At 43.2% G+C, this 21,351-nt stretch overlaps 1 protein-coding gene and 1 pseudogene across 1 annotated transcript in view; one reads left to right on the forward strand and one right to left on the reverse strand.

Annotated features, from left to right (window-relative positions):
- The window catches only part of LOC111141110 (SH3 domain and tetratricopeptide repeats 2), a 53,750-nt gene that overhangs the window by 10,216 nt on the left and 22,183 nt on the right, over positions 1–21,351 (forward strand). The window contains exons 2-8 of the mRNA XM_022493450.1: positions 91–189; positions 4,190–4,317; positions 7,636–7,741; positions 9,939–10,082; positions 11,176–11,377; positions 12,176–12,249; positions 14,612–14,807. Of these exons, the coding sequence (XP_022349158.1) occupies positions 91–189; positions 4,190–4,317; positions 7,636–7,741; positions 9,939–10,082; positions 11,176–11,377; positions 12,176–12,249; positions 14,612–14,807 (949 nt within the window). The remainder of the gene's footprint in view (positions 1–90; positions 190–4,189; positions 4,318–7,635; positions 7,742–9,938; positions 10,083–11,175; positions 11,378–12,175; positions 12,250–14,611; positions 14,808–21,351) is intronic.
- LOC111141111 lies at positions 1,905–2,413 on the reverse strand (annotated as a pseudogene).

The following is a 21,351-nucleotide window of genomic DNA, read 5'->3' on the forward strand; positions in this document are numbered from 1 at the left end:
AGACAAAATGGTCACTTGACCATGATTTGCAGTCCATGCTTATAACTTGCTTACACTCACACGAATGCTTTTTCATTTGCTCTCCTCCAGGTAAAGAAACTCCTTCCAAAGATCCAACCGTATCAAGTGAGTTTATAGCCTCATCTGAAGACAAGGAAAGATGTTGCCTGCCACAGAACATGAATCCAGGTATCTAAGCTCCTGAAGAGAAGCCCCATTTTTTTTTCATATTTTCCAAGTAGAATACCATAGTACCCTCCTTATCTCTCTCACTTGCAGGCTCCCTTCCTTTTATCCTTTCTAGGCACCAGCACCAAATGCATCTTTGTAGGCACGACCTTGACCATGGTATCCACTTGCTTTCAAACTTTCCAATGCTCTCCATTGCCTGCAAGATGAAAGCTTTTCAAGTGAACACTCAAATACCTTCACAATCTAGGCCATGTTAGGAGCTCCATACATATTTTCTCTACAAAAAAAGTATATCAGCAATTAAATTTTAAGGTGCCAGAGGGCAGCATTAATTTTTTGGGATACTTCTATATTTATTCTACATGGTATCTTAAAGAGTTATTTATACATGGCTGGTTTTTCAGAAAATGTTTGGTAAATAAATACACAAAGGGTTGAGTAAATATTTGCAGGTCATGTTTGTAGTCTATATACAGTACCTTATACATAGCAGGTTCTCGATAATCCCTTATTGAATAAATGCGTAAGTGAATAAAGGGTTGAATATGCGGGGTGAGAGGCGACCAGCAGAAGAGCCCCTGTATGAATCTTTCAGAAGCAGAACAAGATTTTGAAATTAATGTGAAGGAAATCTTATTCTCAAGACATGTCTTTCACAAGGTTCTGGGTTAGAGACCTCAGCAGAACTGGCGGGAAGTTGGCAGCAGAGGGCTCTATGCCTGGGTTGAACTTTGTGCCGGAAGCTCTGGGGATCAACCTGAGGAAAACCCAGCATCTGTCCTCCAGTAACAGGAGCCATTTTGGAGGGCAAGTCGTGTGCCAAGTAGGTGCTAAATGACTGCCTCTCATTCTCACGTGCACACGTCTAAGGGGTGCCCCCAAGTACCCCATGTCAAAGGTGCCAGAGTCTCAGAGAGAAAGGCAACCTCCCCACTGCCGCAAACACGGCCAGTCTGTGATGAGACACGGGTTCAAGCCCCTGTCCTTGTTCATAGCCACCATGCTTCATTGTCCCTCCAAACACGTACTTCTCTTGGGCAGACAAACGATTGATTTGTGAAAAAGATTTACATTAAGAACAGTTCAAAGTACAGAGACCAGGTAAATAGATGGTGTGTACATGTCATACCAGGTTCCTTCCTTCCCCAGTTGTAAATTCAGTCAAACTGCTGGGCTGGCCACGAGAAAAACCTTGCCCTTTCTTGTTCTTGTATCAGTCTGCCTCTTTGCCTGTTAGCTTGGGCTGTCCTTGACAAAGGTGACTTGCCACCTTTTGTTTCCAGAAAGCAGTACAGTCAGCATTTTGCCTTATCAGTGCATGAAGCCCAATGAACAAATGAGGGGCTGAACTTGTCTGTCTTTTAGCATTTTCCACCGTGATGCTGTTTCCAGGAAAGTCACTGAGTGAGAAGGGGATATTCTACCCCAGCCTCCAATCTCTCCTTCATGCGGAAGAGTCACGGACAAAATCAATCAGATACATTAACATGATTAAACCACCGGTATTCAGAAGGACTTAAAAAAAAATGGCAAAGTGTATTTCATACTAACACTGGAGTGAGCTTGATTTATTTCCCTGTCTGGTCATGCTGAGGGGACCACTGGATCTCACAGTGGGCCCAGACGGGAGGCTCTGAGTGGCCACTCTTACATGTCAAGATCTCAAAGGCAGTTTGCTTATTTAAATTCAGGTCTTTTTTTTTTTTTTATCATGAAAAAACTGTATTTAGATTTAGCCAGCTGGACTCAGTTTAGATGATCCCAATTTTGTTGGCAACATCCAAAGCATCATAGTCAGGGGCCAGCCGAACGTATGCCTTCTTCTCTCCATCAGGCCTGATTAAGGTGTTGACCTTGGCTACATCAATGTCATAGAGCTTCTTCACAGCCTGTTTGATCTGGTGCTTGTTGGCCTTGACATCCACAATGAACACAAGTGTGTTGTTGTCTTCTATTTTCTTCATGGCTGACTCAGTAGTCAGGGGGAACTTGATGATGGCATAGTGATCAAGCTTGTTTCTCCTGGGGGCGCTCTTTCGAGGGTATTTGGGCTGCCTTCAGAGACGCAGAGTCTTGGGTCGTCGGAACGTAGGTGATGTGCGGATCTTCTTTTTTTGTGACTGTGGACGCCTTTCAGCACCGCTTTCTTGGCCTTCAAAGCCTTTGCTTTGGCTTCGGCTTTGGGAGGGGCAAGGTCTTCCTTCTTAGCTTTCGGCGCCATCTTCGTAAAAAGGTAAATTCAGGTCTTTTGAGTGACATATCTGTGGATTCATATTTGGGGCAAGGAGATCCACACTGAAGGCTGTCATTCACTGGGGACTATTGTGAGAGATTCTAGAAAGGAGTTTGGATCAGGCTGTGGAAGGACAGGAGAGATGGATTTGGTGAAAAGAAGTCACAGTCGGAGTCTGGGTTGATTACAGGTGTGACAAGATGAGGGCAGAGAGACAGTAATCCCTGCAGTGCTGGGGTGGGGGAGTTTGTGAGAGTCAACAGCTAACGCTTAATGTGTTAATTGAATATTTATTATGTAGGAGGCACTGAACAAAAAGCTTTATATGCATAATCTCCTTTGTAAGCCTCTTAAAAGCCCTGTGAAATAGATACTCGGCAAGTCATTTTGCTAATGGGAAAAGTCAAGTGTAGAGAGATAATTAACTGTTCAGCAAGGCACAGCGAGGGAGGGCAGAGCCAAGCCTTGAGCCCAGGTCTGTGTGACTCCACCTCCCTGGCTTAGTCTCCTCTTAGAGGTCAGTGTGCTGATCTGTGAGGCTACCAGCCAGAGGGCTGGGTAGGACGGCTGAAGATGGAGGGTTGGTTGAGGTTAGAACACAGGCCAGGGAGGAACAGAGTGGAAAACTTCTGCCCGCAGTTTGCACCCATGCCAGGTCAGTTGCGGATGTCCTATTGGAGCTGGACGGCAGCCACAGCATTTTTAGAACTTCTAGGTTAAAAATGGGCCTTTTAAACATAGGAGTCCAGGCTGCTTTGTGTTACCCGGCCAGCATGAAAAGGGCTGTCTTTAATGGGCTCAGGGATTGGCAAAGTCCCTGGCAAGTTAAGGCTTGAAAGGAGACCTCCATGATTATCCAGTCCAATGACTTTTTGGTTCATTGTGTTTGATAATTAACAAGATTGCTACTTATCGCCTAAAGAAGACGTGGCAAAGTGCCGTTATAAGATGAACCTCCTCAGGGTGGCCTTTTCCAACAACACCGTCTGAGGCGCACCCCTGCCCCTTGCAACCACTGCATCACGCTGTTAACCTGATTACATTGCTTTCCTAGCGCTTTTCTCTATCTGAATGTATTGTGTTCATAGAATCAGTTACTTGCAAAGAATACGAGCTCCATGAGAACAGGGACCATGTCAATTTTGTTTCCTGCTGTATCCCAGGACCTGAGACAGCTTTTGCTCAGAGTATTGGTTGAATAAATGTGCATTTCAAAGAAATTAAACGTAGACTTTAGTACATTAAGCAACTATCCTGGAAAACATTAATGGACTCATCATTAGAAACAGTTTAGAGAAAATGTATGGTGTATACATAATGCATAAAGTATAGACCATCTATTACATATCATAGATTTGACATATAAATGATTTTCACATATAGAAATAAATTAGTATTTGTTCAAAACTTCCACAAGTCATCCACAGGAAGGTGTATATGTCTAGCTCTTTTTGTTGGCACTGTCACCTTGGTGCCAGGCAGCCTAGAAATATACCTTGTTCAAAGCAGAAATAACAACAGCAACTCCTGGGATTCCAGAACATTCCCAGGCTTCAGCCTCTTCTTTCTTTCTTTTTTCCCCCTGGGAGGTCATTTTAAAGGAGGTGCTCAGGAGATCGTGAAGATTACTTATAATCTCTAATTAATGAGGGCACCAATTTAAGATTTAGGTGTGGGAAAACATTGGGGTTCACCTAATTCTTTTTTCCCTTTTGTTGCATTTCCAGCCTGCCCTGATTGGCATTCCTGTCTTTTCTCTTTAAGATCTGACGCTCTCCTTCAGTGTGAAGAGCCGCTCCCAGCGGTGTGTAAATGGCCTCCTGCAGGAAGCGGCCAGGAGGCGGCTCTGGGCGCTGGAGAATGAGGACCAGGAGGTGCGTGCCCTGTTTCAGGTGAGCTGGGGTGGCCCCATGCGGTGCTGACCCTGCCTTGTGTCCGGCTGCGGCAAGGCTCGCCAGCACCTAGGACAGCGCCGGGAACAGAGTAGGCTCTCAAGAAAACAGCTAAAGGAAGGAAAGAATGAATGAAATCTACACATTTGCGGCTTGGCAAAAATAGGCACGACTCAGAAGGGGGCAATCTCTGGGGTTGCAGAGTCAGAGAAAAAATGGTTTAAAATCTGCCACTCATGGCTCTTTGACCTTCTACAAGTGACTCACCTGTCTAGGACGAGAATTGTTATGATATTTACCTCTTAAAAAATGTGATAAATTTGAATTTTGTTGTTTTTTTTTTCATTGTGATAAGATAGATATAATGTAAATTTTCAATGTTAATTATTTTCTGTGTACATTTCAATAGCATCAATGCACTCAACATTGTTAAGTACCCATCACCACTATTCATTCCAGAACTTTTTCATCATCCCAAACTGAAACTCTATATCTACTAAATAGTAACCCCTTCCATCCCCTTTCCTCACCACGGGTAACCACTAAGTATACTTTTTTCCCCTGAGGTACCAAAATTGCCATTCAAAAATTAATAACTATATATTTTAGAATGAGAGGAGAAAAAGGCAATAAAGTAAATAAACCAGTCCTTCCTCTTTCATAGTGGATAGCTAGTACCTTCAGTTGTTAAACCAAGGAAGAAGGGTGTGACCAAATTATTTACAGTTTAGGAGGAACTTTTTTTTTTCTTTTTAAGAATTTATCCACTTATTTGACAGGGAGAGCACAAGCAGGAGGAGCAGCAGAAAGAGGGAGAGAGAGAATCAGACCTTCTGTTGAGCAGGGAGCCCAACATAGGGATGGATCCCAGGACCCTGGGATCAAGACCCAAGCTGAAAGCAGACACTTAACTGACTGAGCCACCCAGGTGTCCCCTAGGAGGGACTTACAAAGAAAACCAAAGTCAGAAATGGTTAGAAGTTGTTGCAACTAGAGGTGGGAGAGAAAGAATATTACTTCATGTAATAAGCTAATATGTTCTAGTTATTTTTATAGTCTCTGAATTAATTTGATACAAATTAAAAAGGGAAACATGTTCTATTAATCTGTCACGTTAAAAAAAAAAAAAAAGACTGGTTTGTTGGGAGGAGCCGGTGAGTCAGTATCTGTAGAGAGCTTGGCACTTGGCTTGGGTGGTGGCACGTTCTCCCTAAATAGCAGGGAAATTATAAATAGTAGGGTTTTTTTTTTTTTTTAAATTTCTAGAATTCAGAAAGTTGGAGGCATGAACTGCTAACTGGCACCATAGTTCTTTTAAAAATTTGAGTCACTTTTGGTGTGGGCCAGGGCTGGGTTGGATTGAGTCAGGTGATCTGCTGGGCTGAAGGTTGAGCTGGGCCAGCTTGTGCAAGGGAGCAGGGACCTGGAGTCAGCCGGATCTAGGCTCCCGTCAGGGGCCACCGCGTAAGCACAGGTGACCAGGGGCAACTGCTTAACCTGTCCGTACCTGGGCTTCCTTGACTATAACATACGGATAATGCCATCTTCTATTAAATCTGAGATGCTGGGGCGCCTGGGTGGCTCAGTGGGTTAAGCCGCTGCCTTCGGCTCAGGTCATGATCTCAGAGTCCTGGGATCGAGCCCCGCATCGGGCTCTCTGCTCTCTAGGGGAGCCTGCTTCCTCCTCTCTCTCTGCCTGCCTCTCTGCCTGCTTGTGATCTCTCTGTCAAATAAATAAATAAAATCTTTAAAAAAAATAAATAAATCTGAGATGCTGCTTCATTATAAAATGCAGCGATATTTTCTATACCTCGAAGAAGGGGAAAGAAATGCTGCCAGTTAAGTATGATGTCACAAGTCTTTATCTTTAACTTCAGAAGTGATTAAGTGTGGTAAAAGTGCATCTTGAATGGATTAAGTAGTGTAATTGTACTCTTTGCGTAGGGTTATTGTGAGTTAAATGAGGCATTGTTGGTAGAGGAGTAGAGTGCATAACAATGGATGAATCTCCAGGAAATCAGTATTTATCCAGAATCCCTTCCCTTATCAACAGGATCTGGGGACTCCTGGGGCCTGGTATGGGTTCTCTTCCTTCCTCTCTTTCTATACTCTTCTTCTTTCCACAGGGTTCCCCCACAACAGTGTTCCAGGGGTTGATCTTTGATGGCAGGACCTGGCCTGGGGGAGGAAGGATGTTCTGACCATCACTCATGATAGTCAACTCTAGAAGCTTGGACAAGCAACAGAGAAAGATTTTAGGGGAAAACCAAGTCTGTACAGTAGGTCAGGCCTATTTTCTCAGGTACTAAAAAAAAAAAAAAAAAAGGGAGAGGGGGAGCATGCAAATTGGCACAGCCCAGCCTTTCTAGAGGGCATTTTAGGATGGAAAACGTGAATATCTACATTCCCAACTGCACATCTCAGAATTACTTTTGTCAAAACCTCAAAGATGTATACAAACATTTAGCTCTAGGATGTTTATCACCATACTGTTCAGGAGGGTAAAAAAAATGAAAACAACTCAATCGTCTAACCGTAATGAAATGCTAAGAACTTTGTTAATGTAATAATGGCATGAGTAACTGTTACAAATACTGTAAATTGATTAATGATGTGAGAGATGGTTCGTTTCCAAAGATTACAAAACAATTTATGGAATGTGATTCTATTTATAGAAATAGAATCATGCATAGGAAAAAGGATTCAAAGTTAATACACTGAAGTGTTAACCAAGATGAGCTCCTGGAGGAGGGACTGTGGATGATTTTTGTTTTTGTTTTTTGTGTAATTTGCTTTTTCCATTTGTCAACTTTATAAAAATAATCATTAGACATAGATTCACAAACTTGCTTCCAATGTGCCTTCTTTTATTTATCCTTCACCTTCCCCCATCCTCCTCCTTTTTTTTTTTTTTTTTTTAAACACGAAAGGTAGAATTCTTTGCACGTAGTTCTGCATCCTGGTTCCTTCTGTTGCTGCTATTGTTCTGTGTAACGGGATATTTTGGAGGCTGCCTCAGAGCACAAAGAATTTCCTCACTCTCTTTTACGGCTGCGTAGTATCATAATGTTCTATTGCATGGGTGAATCAGAATTCATTTTATCCAGTCTCCTATTGATGGACTTTTAGTTTATTTCCTTTTTTTCTTTTTCTATTTTTGTTTTTGTTTTTGTGTGTGTGCATGTGTGTGTGTGGTGTAAGAAAACTCCAGTGCTACAATCAATTTATTTTGAAATTTATACGAAGCATTTTGCACTTGTCTGAGTTTGTTAACAGCATATGGTCATCCCAGGCTGACTCACTCTTCTCTTTACCCAGGACCTCTCAGCCAGGCTGGTGGGCATCCAGTCCCAGAGGGCTCAATTCCTCATCACCTTCAAGACCATGGAGGAAATCTGGAAGTTTTCCACCTACTTGAACTTAGGTATGACATGGAGCAGGCAGGTGGAAGAGAACCTACATCTTGGTTCCACCCATCAGGAGGGATTGACATTAGGGAATTGGTCTGGATCTGATAATTAAAAGAGGTAGAGCCCTGACACAGATGGTTAAATTTTGAAATATCACAAACTGCCTGGAACTAAATCTAAAGCAAATATTAACTATTACTCTCAAATGCTAGCAAATCTAGATTTTGTTAGATTTGAGAGCATTTGAGAGTAATGCTAGATACTCAAATGCTAGATTCTCTCAAATTACTTTGTTTTCAGGGACAGACTACTTTCTTCAACAGTCAATACATTGGTAAACTGTTCTTGGTTATCACTAAATTTGAAGGATGAACTGAAAGGCAGATTGATGGTTTAAAAAAAAAAAGGAATCAGTCTTGAGTCAGATCAAAGTAGCTGCTCAAAATAGTAAAGTTGTGGATACTTTAGCCTATGTTTTTGGACAAGAGTCAAAGAAAGAGATGGGCGAGTTATCTGCTAAATGGGACTCAGATTGCAGGATTTTATAGAAAATGACTGCATGGGGTGGAGGGTCAAGATGGCTCTTGGCTAGAAGGTAGAACTTCTCTCGTAGTCATATTGATTTCCTGCTCACCACACTGTGTGTCTCCTTCCGTGATCATTTAGAGACCCGTCTTTAATTCAAAGTGTGCTCCATGGACCAGCACTTTTGGCATTGCATGGAGTTTGTTAGGAAAGTAGAATCCCAGGCCCCAGCCCAGACCTACTGAACCAGCATCTGTATTTTAATAAGATCCTCAGGAGATTTGTGTGCACGATGATAGAACACACAAGGCCTAATCACAACAGTCAGAATGGGAAGAAACAGGTTTTTGCATCTTAAGAAAGAGGATGTCTCAAAAGAAGCAAAATGTTAACACAAATAACTCACATTCGTAGGAATGCTTGAAATACTATCCGTAATTGCAATTTGCTTAGTATCTAGTTCGGTTTTAACAAGGGAACACACTCTGGGCATGAATGATGGAAAGAATCAGAGAAGGGATGATAAAGCCAATCCTGACTCCTTTGTGGGTCATGGACAACCCTCTAGCCACTGCATCGTTAGGGGTTCAGGAATTTTTTTTTTAATCAATATATAATGTATTATTTGTTTCAGGGGTACAGATCTGTGACTCATCAGTCTTAAACAATTCACAGCATTCACCATAGCACATACTCTCCCCAATGTCCATCACCCAAGCACCCCATCTCTCCCACCTCCTTCCCCTCCATCAACCCTCAATTTGTTTCCTGAGATTAATAATCTCTTATGGTTTGTCTCCCTCTCTGGTTTCATCTTGTTTCATTTTTCCCTCCCTTCCCCTATGATCCTCTGTCTTGTTTCTCAAATTCCTCCTATCAGTGAGATCATATGAAAATTGTCTTTCTTTGACTCACTTATTTAACTTAGCATAATATGCTCTAGTTCTACCACGTGGTTGCAAATAGCAAGATTTCATTTTTTGATGACTGCATAGTATTCCATTATATATATATATATATACACACACCACATCTTCTTTATCCTTTCATCTGTTGATGGACATTTGGGCTCTTTCCATAGTTTGGCTATTGTGGACATTGCTGCTATGAACATTGGGGTGCATGTGTCCCTTGGGATCACTACATTTGTATCTTCAGGATAAATACCCAGTAGTGCAATTGGTGGGTCATAGGGTAGCTCTATTTTCAACTGTTTGAGGAACCTCCATACTGTTTTCCAGAGTGGCTGCACCAGCTTGCATTCCCACCAACAGTGTAAGAGGAGAGGTACAGGAATTTGAACCTCAGTCAGGAAAACTTTAAGGGGAGGGAACCAGGACCCTCCAGAGCTCAAATTAGAATCTCAAAATTCCTCTATGGATGTATTAGAAGAAGGTAATTAGGTTTGGTCATCTTATTATCCATTATGGAGACCCATAATGTGTTGAAAGGAGTAAATGTCATTTAAAAATGACTTGTGTTTCCCAACAGATGCTGAGAAGAATCAATTCACTCTAGAAATTTCCCAGATACCTCTCTATGCTCTTCTAATTTCAGTTAAATGGGATCAGGTTGGGGACGAAGGTCTGGGAGGGACCTTCAGAAAGGAGCTTCCTCACCCTTTTCTGTGCTCAGCTTGTGGCAGAAATCATGCTGTTCAGGAATCATGTTGACTTGACCTCTTAGGCTATGTGTCTGCATGTCTGGAACATCTCCTCTTTGACCATAAGTACTGGCTCAGCTGCAGATTGGTGGAAGATACAGAGATCCAAGTGTCAGTGGATGAGAAACACCTGGAAACAATATACCTGGGCCTCCTGATACAGGAAGGTGAGCATGGGGGATGGGTGGGGTGGGGTTTTATCTGGGTATTTATTATCAGAGCCCCTGAAGTAATTAGGATACAAAAGGAGGCAAAAAAATGTTTCCAAGGTGAGAATATTCATAAATGGACCCAACTGTTACAATATTACCCCAAACATCTCTGTCCATTGGACACTGATATCACATGAACAGGTGTGGGTGAGGCTCTCTCATTGTCTGATGTGAGACCCCCCCCCCTTGTGGAGTTTGGAGAAGATGCCCCATGCCAAGTTTCTACCCGGGCCAATTAGATCTCCAGAGATTGGGGCCTAGGCTCTGGTATTTTCTAAAAGTTGCCCAGATAATTCTAACGTGCATCCAGGAGTAAGAATCCCTTTTTATAATATAATATGATTGTGAAATAAAATTGCAAATCTTGCAAAACCTGCAAGATTTCCTGAGATGGAGGAAAACGGTGTTGGGGAACTTCTTGGAGCATAGGCCAATCTGTTTACAAGGAAGGATCTGACTGGGGCTACAACCAACCAGTTAAGGACCCATGACATCACAGGCACAATGAAAGAGTCAGATTTGCTTAGAATGTTTTGCATTCTAGATTCTAGATTTGCAGTGCAATCTAGATTTGCATTCTAGATTCTGTTTGTGATCACGTTGAACAAATCACAATCGAAGGAATGAATGTCATACTGTGCTACTATAAAATCTAGTTAGAGAAACATCAACTGAATTTATTCTTTTTTTTTTGGCCCTAAGACTAAGCAGAAGGTTACAGTTATAACTAAGTTTCTGTTAATTTTTGTCCCCCCCCCTTTTTTTTGGTTCAAGGTAAAGTTTCAATTCAACCTTACTCTCACAAACCACTCTGAGCTTATGGTGTCTAATTTAAGAGAATTCCCTCCCAGTGGCTTTTTTGTCCCCCTGCACCCCCGGTCCAGTTTTTCTGGGATCACAAAGATTTCCTGTGGTGCTTCTCCCTTGGCCGTGTCCTTTACTCGTAAGAAGAAAAGCAGCCGGACTACTGGTTAGAAATGTTACGTTGTGTGATAATCCCTTTTCACCTAGTGCTACTCCTTGGAGGGGCTTTTCTCATTATGTACAGGCCACTTCTTCTGCAGAGCCATGTGCTCCGTGGCTCCACCAGCTGAGAAGGAAGGAGAGTATTTGACGCTGTGCAAGAAGGAGTTAATCTCTGTGAAGATCACTGACAGCGAATCCGAGTGGGAGGGCGTATCCTTGGTGACTGGTCAGCGGGGTCTGGTGCCCCTGTCAGCTCTGGAACCTCTGCCCCTGCCTTTCCACCAGTGAGTAACCAACTACATCTTGGGAGTGGGTCCCAGAGCAGACTGAGGTTTGCACAGTGCATGGGAGATAGGTTTGTAGACACGGGCATCTACAGTCCTATGGAGGGAACAAAATCTGGGTGGGGTTGTTTTGTTTTGTTTTTTTTTTTTCCTTTCTTCATTCCTTTATTTTTTTAACAGTCAAAATTTGTACAATTTGGTGAAATATGAGACAACTCAAAATTTCAGATGGACATTGTACCTACTGCCTTGTCTTCAAATGCAGTGTTTCTCTGTATGGGGACTGGGGACTATTTGTATCAGAATCACTTGGGGATTGACTACAAATTCAGCCTGCCTGGCCATCATCAGGCTCTTTTGGGATCAGATTCAGGAATTTGCCTTTTCTATAAGCTCCCCTTGAATCTAAAGGGATGTATTCCACACTTAAGTTTGAGAATCTGGACCTGAAGGCTTTGTAACCTCAAACATCCAGAGGGGCCATACACATGATCCCAGGCTGTGGACCCTGTGCTTGGCCTTGGCAGAGAATCTGACAGTGAGAATGGAAAGAGATCCTCTGTTAGTCATTTAACTGGCAAACTAATTTAGAGCCAGAAAACATCATAGGCATGCTGGACTCTCCTTTTCACAGCACCTGATACAAAGGAAGTTCTCAATAAATGTTTGTCATCGTTTTAATAGGAGTACTAACCATGATACTTATGATCATGGCCATTGTTATTCTAATGAACTATTCTGCTCGCTGGTGTCATTTTTTGAAATCTGTCTTTGCAAATCCCGTGTTTCCATTGGCAGATGGTTTCTAAAAAATTATCCGGGAAGCTGTGGCCTTTCCAGGAAGAGGGATTGGACAGGCTCCTATCAGATCGGTATGGCTGAGTTGAAGACAGTATCGTCAGGAAGATAATACCGCCCTGCCTCCTAATTTTATCTGCAAGTTTGGAATGATTTGGTGTGAATTCCTGCCTAGCTTGTGCGGCTGGCTGGACGTGGAGAAGCCAGTTGCTGCTTGTAACACAGGTTTCCTTGCCTGTGACATGAGAGGTCTCAATCCGGGGCTGCTGGTACAAAGGTTCACAGACAGACAGACATGCGTGGCAGACAGAACGCACACATGCATGAGAGCCTGGGTGGGAGATGTTAGCGAATGGTGGGGACCGTGGGGATTTAATGATAGGTCAGGTGAATAAAAAGCCCAGTGTGAGCCAAATGTGGCTGCAGGCTGCCTGTTTTCAATCTCAGGTCAAAATGTTTTCAATTTCCCTTAAAATTTTGTGAAATTGGTCTTGAATTCCAGAAGAGTAAGAATGCCTGGCACGTGATGGATAGACTCAGTTAATATTTGTTGAATAAATAAATGAAAGAGATATATAAAGGTATGTATTATATAAACATGCATGTATTTTGGGTAATCTCTTGTGTGTACAGAGGCACATACATACATATACATGTGTTTCTGTAAGGACATATGTATCTACGGAGATGAACTTCAATGTTCTCTAGTATCTGGAACATATATTCCTTTCATCTTCATCCTTAGAGCCCTCCCACCGCCAACCAGCCTAGCTCAAGTGCGATTTTGTAAGCTGTGAGCCCAAATAACACTTTTAAAAAAAAGAAATAGAGGGAGGGGCACCTGGGTGGCTCAGTCTGTTGGGTGTCTGACTCTTGGATTTCAACTCAGGTCATGATCTCAGGGTCCCAAGATCGAGGCCTGTGTTGGGCTCCATGTTCAGCCAGGAGCCTGCTTCAGATTCCTTCTCTCCCTCTCCCTGAGTCCCTCCCCCTGCTCATGCACTCTCTGTCTGTCTCTCTGTCTCTCTAAAATAAATAAATAAATCTTAAAAAAAAAAAAAAAAGAAATGGAGGGATTAATGGAACCCAGATAGGGCTAATCAGTTAACTCACCGTAAACAAGATTTTTGGCTATCTGCGGTAAGATAAGCATTCCTTGGAATTATGAATACAGGGCTGTGAAATTTGTTCTCGGTTCGAATTCTGGCTCCACACCTGAAAACCAGTGTGACCTCGGCCAGTTCGTGAGCTCTCACTATGCTACAAGTTTCTCATGAGTAAAACATTACCATAAAACTGGCTTTGAATGCTGTGAAAAATCGATTGAGTGACATCTGAAAATCACTCAGTACAGTTTTCTCACACTGCAAGTGTTCTATGCTATTTGCCCACAAAGTGTAGAAATTTCTGCTCTTGAGGACACAAGCCATAGAAACTTGGTCAAAAATGTCAGGGGGGGAAACAAAGCCAGTAGCTACAGCAGAGAAGCTAAAGGAAACATGGAAACCAAGACACATAAGAACCATTATCTCCAGGAAAGCAACATTAGTTGTGGAAAGAAGGGTTAACTAGCACTTGGTTAACCCAGGGCCTTGGACAAATCACAGATCTTCTCTGTTCTTCCACATTTTAACCTATAAGAAGGAGAGTGTGATGGCATCTCTACCTACTCTTTAGGACCTTGGAAAGATTTAAGAAAATGGGCTTACAAGTACTTTGTAAGCTGGACAGCACAGAGGTTGTAAATATGTCATTACTAGATCTTAGCTGGACAGCTTACCAAGTTGAGTCATGACCATAGTCAGAAGGCGAGTCTTCCAAATCCTTCTGGGGCCTGAGAAGTTTTCCGTTTACCAGTAATAGGAGGTTAACATTTACTGAAGGTTGGTTAGGTACCAGGCATGGTGCACTTAATCTCTTTGACTTTTCCTAATATATATGAGATGAGTATTCTTACTGTTCCCGTTTTACAGTTGGGGAGACTGAGGGTCATAGTAGCCAAAGGACCGGAAGGAAATGGAGAGATCTCACACAGTTTCTCCCTCTGGTCTGTAGATTTGTGCTAACCAGGATGAAGCATTTATATGATAATGGCAAATCAGACACAGTAAGGCAATATAGTAAGCTTTCCAGTTCTCCAGGAGTGAACTTTATTCAGTTTTAGGTATTCTGAGGAGAGCTTTCCTCCATTTGTTAACACATCTTTTCTTTCATAAAGTGTTGGTGAACGTGGATGGTAGTTCCTTTCTTTGAATGTCCCAGTTTGGCAAAATTAAAAGCCAGTTACCCTAGGTCATTCCTGCCAATTTCTTCTTTTTTTGTGGGAGGAGGGGATGATACTGATCCTCAAAATTCCGAATTCTGGGAATCCTGCATTTCCTATTACACCAGGAGCAGTTTCTGCCTTATTTGGTTGACGATGTTGTTTCTCCACAGGCAGAGGAAAATGTAAGGCCTGGAAGGAATACGAGAGGGAAGAAAAAGATGAGCTGAATTTTCACCGGGGAGAAAGCATCGAGATCATCGGCTTTGTCATACCCGGGCTTCAGTGGTTCATCGGGAAGTCGACACGCTCAGGAGAAGTGGGCTTTGTTCCCACCAGGAACATAGATCCTGAGTCGTATTCCCCGATGTGAGTATGGCGGAGGGGCCCTCTGGGATGTCTTGGGGTGGGGCGCCTTCCCCAGGGGCCCCGCCCCATGCTGAGCGGGGCTGCAGATGTGCTTCAGGGTTTCCTGGCAAGATGGAGTCAGAGGAGCGCGTCCTGATCGCCAAGGCTGCCGCAAGGGGTGCTGGGAAGGAGAGGATGAGTGATCTGGGAATGAGTCAGTTCAGTTCTGTCCAGCAGGTGGTCCCTGAGGCCTTCTTGTATGCGAGGAGAGAGGCACAACTCCAAGCCATAAGGCCTGCTGTTATCCCTGCAGGCGTGGTATCAGTACTTGTATTCTGCCTCTCACCCCAGCCAATCAAGGGGCTCCATTAAGGGAAGGGCACACCCAGGGACCTATAGATTACAGCTTAGTGAGAGGAGACACCCTCCCATGGAAGTCTGAGGAAAGCTTAATGTATGGTGACAGTGTGGGCCAGGATGATAAAGGGCATCCTTTCCTCTTTTCTACCTCGGGTCTGGAAGGGCTAGTTCTGAGGAGCAGACCCATCCATGGGACCAGTGAGGAGCAGATGGCCCCCTTGGGCCGTCCACCCCTCATGGGGGAGCAGAGCTCAGGAATATTGATGGTGTCTCTGGGGTGGGCTTCCTGCATGAGGATAGGAAATTAAGAGGAAATCTGTGCCCTGTAAGTATCACACAGAACACAGACTTGGCTGCTAGCATGGAGACGCTGGGAAAATGAGGCCCCAGGATTGTCAAAGGCCTTGCACACCCAGATTAGAATGTCTTCCCTTGTACAAAAGAGCCACCGAAGAGAGTGGACCAACGGCAGAAGCTCCCTCTAAGCCTTGTCCTTTGTAGAGGGAGGAGACAGGTCATTTTCCCTACACAGAAATGTGGGAACTCGTGACCTTAAGCAAGGAAGAGCGCTCACTGAGCCCCTACAGGATTATGGAGTGAATGGGAGATTACAAGCAGGAAAAGGGTGTCAGGAGAACTTTCATGAAATAGACAATATTTGAGTTCAACTTTGTAGGATGCATTTCAACAGATGGAAATGGGGAAAAGTGATCACAGGTAGGAAAGCGAGGGACTGTGTGACAAATGACTGGTGTTGGTTGAGAGGCAGGTTACGAGGAGGGCATTGGTGTGACAAAGGTCAGTGGGGCCAAGACGTGGCAGACAGAGAATGTCTGTTCTGGGCCTGGCAGAGAATGCGGAGCCACTGAGTGGAACCCTGGCTTTGAGTGAGGAGTGCAAGGGCAGGGGAGACCTGGAGGTAGGAGACCAAGGAGAAGATGAAGGCTGGCACTTGGGAAGGGGCGGGGGAATGGGAAGGAGAGAGCACGGCTAAGGACCAACCAATAGGAATTTAGAGATTCCAGGCGCTTCACAAATATAGATGCTGGTGTTGTGTCCTCAGAAGTTCTATCTCATTGCTGAGGGTGGGGCCTGGCAGCCAGAGTTATGGAAGCTCCCCAGGTGGGGCTAATGGGCAGCCAAGGTGGGAACCACTGCTCAAAGCACCCCCTCATTTACTGCAGGGGCAAGAGAGGACCCCAGGAGTGAAAGGGCTGAACCCAAGGCCTTGGGTCTGGAACTCCAGAATCCCGATGTGAAATCTAGGTTTCTTTTTTGGCCAGCTCTGCAGCTGAGGTCCTGGTAAGAGAGAGAAAGAATAAACACAGAGATGTGGTGAGGAAAAACAATTTACAGAGCAGAGGAAGAAAGAATGTAGCCAAGGAGACAAAAGAGCAAAGGAGCCGCATGAGTGGAAGGAAGGGGGTTGGGAGGGCAGTTAACACTGTTGCAGACTGCAAGAGGTAGAACAGGGCTGCCTGCTGAAAGGCCTTGGGGACTGGCCCCTGGAAGGTCACTGGTCATTGAGAGGTCAGTGGCCATTGGAGGGAACCTGGTCATCAGGGGGCAGAATAGCTTAATAAGCAGACTTCCAGAGCCAGACTGCCTGAAAGACATTCACGGCCACGTAAGCACATTGTGTGTCTCCATTGGTTTACCAGCTTGGCGACTTCGGACATGTTAATTGGTCTCTTTATACGTCAGGGTTCTCATCTGTAAAATGCTTATGATTATAGTATTTGCCCATAGGATTGTCAGGAGTTGACATGAGCTAACACATGTGAAGCACTTAGAATGGTGTCTTGCACAGTGTGTGTGTGTGTGTGTGTGTGTGTGTGTGTGTGTGTGTGTGTGACCAATATGCTCTAACTCTTCCTATGGCCGTTCCTGCCATGGGGGGTCTTCTTTGAGAGGCAGTTTTAATAAGCATCAGATTTCATAAACTATATTCAGACTTCTGTACCTCCTACCTTGTCCCAACTCGCAATAATTTATACCACTAAATTAATTTGATTATCGTATTTTAAGAGGCTTAGTTGTAGGGGATCTACTCTCGCCATGAGGAACATTGCACCCTGTACTGTCGCTGTGGTATGAGAACTTCTTATTTCTACAGTGTCTTCTGTTGGCTTCTCTACCTGGTCACCTTTGGTACCTGGTCACCAGAGACCACACATTGCCTAGGGAAGGGGAGGGTGAGCCGGGAGATGGGGAGAGTTGGAAGAAGGAGGGGAGAGGGAAGGTGGCTCATCGCCACCCCCCACCCCTCCAGTACTCTTTAGATCACACACCTCCCCAAAACACAGCAGTAAGAGAAAAAGCCTACTAACAACCTGGTCGCAGGTAGTGGCCAGGGTGTGGAGTCCTGGGAATTATTCTGTGTGCTATGCAGGTGGTCTGGCCACTGGGTGTCACTCTTAGTCTGTGTTCACTTGATACAAGGTTTCTGAAGAAGGTCCAGCATTTGCTGGTCTCCATCCTCTTCCCACAGGCTCCCTCCCTGTGCTAGTTACTATATTACTCCTTAAAGTGTACCCATTCATTCACTCACTCACTCACTCATTCACTCACTCACTCATCCGTCCAACCATCCGTCCATCCATCCATCCATCTATCCGTCTGTATTTATTTAACCAAATAGGCAGTCTTTTGAGAGTAATATTTCTCAGAAGCTGTTTTGTGAATCAGATTTAGTCTGTGCCTCTGACACATGGGAAAGGGATCCTGTTTTTCCGTGGCAGCAAAGTTGTGGGTTTCCTTTTATTTACAGCCCGTATTTCAACACCAGCTACCTGGTTTCACGGGAACAGCAGCTGGAAAACCAGTTGCTAAAAGGGGGCAGGCATTCTGTCTGACTAGACAGGGTATTTGTTTTGGCCAGAGTGCCTTTAGAGATTTAAGAGTTACTGATGGTGACAGAATGCCACACCTTTCCTTTCCTTTGGTTTTAGGCTTTTAAAAAGTATTTGATGTGTGTGTGTGTGTGTGTGTGTGTGTGTGTGTGTGTGTGTGTGTGTGTTGAGGGGAAAATGTCTTTAGATATAACTGAAGACCCCCTGTTACTCCTTCCTACTTTCATCCTGTGACCCTGATTCTTACTCCAGGGAAGAATGGTTGAAGCTGATATGTAACTTCCCAGTCATCATTCTGAGACATTTTAGAAATGGACATTTGTAAAAAAACCAAAACAAAAAAAACTAAACCAAAACAACACACACACACACACACACACACACACACACACACACACACACACACACACGAGTATTGTGTATTTAAAAATATATATACATGTCTTTTTTTTTTCCTGTAACTGGTCCCTTTTTTTTCAGTTACGGTAAATTTAAGACTTACTCACATTGTAGTAGATATGGTTCCTTTAAATAAAGTGTTATTTAAAGGAAATGTATGTACTTAAACTTGTAAATTAAAAAATAAAGAAGACTTGAAAAATTAATGCACTCAATACCAGAAAAAAGAACACAGGAGATTTGCCTGTAATCTATAGTATTAGAATATTGAAAAATTCTATGTTTCTTATATCCCCTCTTTTATTCTTCCTGTTGTTTATCTCTGTCTTCTTAATGATTCCATTTCTTGTGGCATCTATTTTTGCTGATGAGAAGTTTGCTGTTAGTCTTGTAGCCATTTCTGGGCAGGTAGGCAGCTTTTCTCTCTCTCTCTCTTTTTTTTTTTTTTTTTAGGTTTTTCTTACTGATGTTTTGTACTATGATACATCTAGATGTGGTATATTCTGTTACATATTTATTGTAAGGTGTCTCCCGTGTATCATTTAGTAGTTATTTCGGTGGAGATCTCTGAGTTGCTGCTACTCTCGGTCTTTCATGCTTGTTTGTCTTAAATATGCTTAAAATATACTTGTGAATGATCATTCAGCTAAGTGTAGAATGACCTTTGAAGTGGAGGGAAAAATAACTATTAGTATAAAATTTCAAATCTGTTTTGCCAGGGTTTTGTCCTTTTCATTAATCCTTAGAGAAAAACAATTTTTCTTGCATTGACCGTCTTTATTGTTTCTTTGTTTTCTATCTCTCTAATTTCTTATTTATCTTTATTATTTTCTTCTGCTTTGTTTTTATTTCATTGATTTATGCCTTTATCCTTTCTGTTTTAACTCTTTCATCCTGTAAATTGAACTGTCAAGTGGTAGATCACTGAATCCTGAAAGAAGGATCAGGAGAAATAGAAAACATAAAAAGAAAGGTTAAATCTAAAGGAATGGAGTCATGTTGAAATGATATTGTTTTTATTTATTTTGCTTAGGATGTGGTGTATTTCTTCAGTCTGAAGACTCATGTCTTTCTTCAATTCTGGAAAATTCTCAGTCATTCTCCCTTTGAATATTTGCCTCTCTCTCATTCTTTTTAGTCTCTCTTCTGGAATTCCTAACAGAGGTATGTTGGACTTGCCATTCTAGCCTCAGTCTTGCTTTATCAGTTCTTTTGTATTTTTCATCTTTTTGTCCCTCTAGGTGCATTCTGGGTGATTTCCTCCAAACAGTCTTGAGTTTCACTAATTCTTTCCTCTGCTGGGACTAAACGTGCTGCTGACCTCACTCATGTAGTTCTAAGTGTCCATGCCTTTATCCTCATTTCTAGAATTTCCACGTATACTTATTTCTGCTCATCAGGTTCCGTATTTTCCCTGTAGCTTCTAGCCAGTCTTTCATTTCACAATTTTAACCACACATATTATAAATTAATCTTTAAATTGTTATTTCTAGTTTTTGTAGTGTTGATTTACCTATTTGTGCACCCGCTGGCCTTCACTGTCAGTAGTTCCTTTTCTTGTGTTTGTAGTTTTGGTTATGTGAACGAATTTTCAACATTTTACTTTTAATTTTTAAAAAAGATTTATTTATCTATTGAGAGAGAGAGAGAGAGAGAGCTCATGTTCAAGTGTGCGTGCACATGGGGGGAGGGACGGGGCAGAGAAACTCACAGATTCCCCATGGGGCATGAGTTGGATGTGGGGCTCCATTCCATGATCCGTGAGATCATGACCCGGCCCGAAATCACAGGTTGGATGCTTAACCAACTGAGCCACCCAGGCACCCTGAATTTTCAACGTTTTAAAAGATGGTCTTTGCAGGAAGACCAGACTGAAGAAAATATCCCGGTAGAGCAGTTTTGGCATTTGCTTTCCCTGGAAATTTAGGAACTCAGTGGGCCAGGGCTGGTTTTTTAATGTCAAGTTCTTTGATTGTACTTACACTGCCCAGTATAATTCAGAGCCCACACCTTCTTCTTCTTCTTTTTTTTTTTAAAGATTTTATTTATTTATTTGACAGACAGAGATCACAAGTAGGCAGAGAGGCAGGCAGAGAGAGAGGAAGGGAAGCAGGCTCCCCGCTGAGCAGAGAGCCTGATGTGGGGCTTGATCCCAGGACCCTGGGATCATGACCTGAGCTGAAGGCAGAGGCTTTAACCCACTGAGCCACCCAGGCACCCCAGAGACCACACCTTCTAATGGTGTAAGTCCAGGTGTTTGATTTTTTTTCCTGGGGTCTCAGACAAATGGTAAGTGTGTCGTTGGCCAGTGAGTTTTCCCATCTCCTCTTCACAGAAGCTGCAGTTCTTGCCGCGGTCAGGCAATAGCGAGCTCATAGCTATGTAAGGAGCTCAGTTCAGCTTCCCTGCTTCGCCCGGACCCAAAGTCCCATGTCCCAATGGGTAGCATTACAGGGTGAGCCCTAGCTCTGAGGGCCAGGGTCCCAGCTGAGAACTGCCGGGAGCCTCTGGGCCATGTGCTGGTGTTTACCAACTTGACTTTGGTTTCATCTTTTGTTTCTGGCTCTCAGGCATTTCCCTTTCTTACTTTCAAGTTAAAGAATGTATGAAGATATTTATCCTTGTCACATTTTATCTACTATTTGTCTGTGTTTGTGGGTGAGAATAGCCCCCTGTGGAAAACCTGTATATTTCTAGAAGTCTTACTCTTCTAACCTCATTTCCATATTTGAAACACCCTTATGTAATTTGTCAGGCTTCTTGGACTCTTTCTAAATACCTGGGACTCAGGACATGAGCAGATCAGCCGTGAGGCAATGGGCCACAGAGGCTGAAGATCACAGTTTCTGTCTCAGCTTGACTGCTTGCTTGCTGTGTCACTCTCAGCACGCTACTAAATGAAATAGCAAATTCAGGAATGCTTTGCAAATTTTAAGCGTTCTACAGAAATTCGA

This window comes from Enhydra lutris, unplaced genomic scaffold (assembly GCF_002288905.1).
Source record: "Enhydra lutris kenyoni isolate GAN:26980312 unplaced genomic scaffold, ASM228890v2 scaffoldscaffold5, whole genome shotgun sequence".
NCBI lineage: Eukaryota > Metazoa > Chordata > Mammalia > Carnivora > Mustelidae > Enhydra > Enhydra lutris.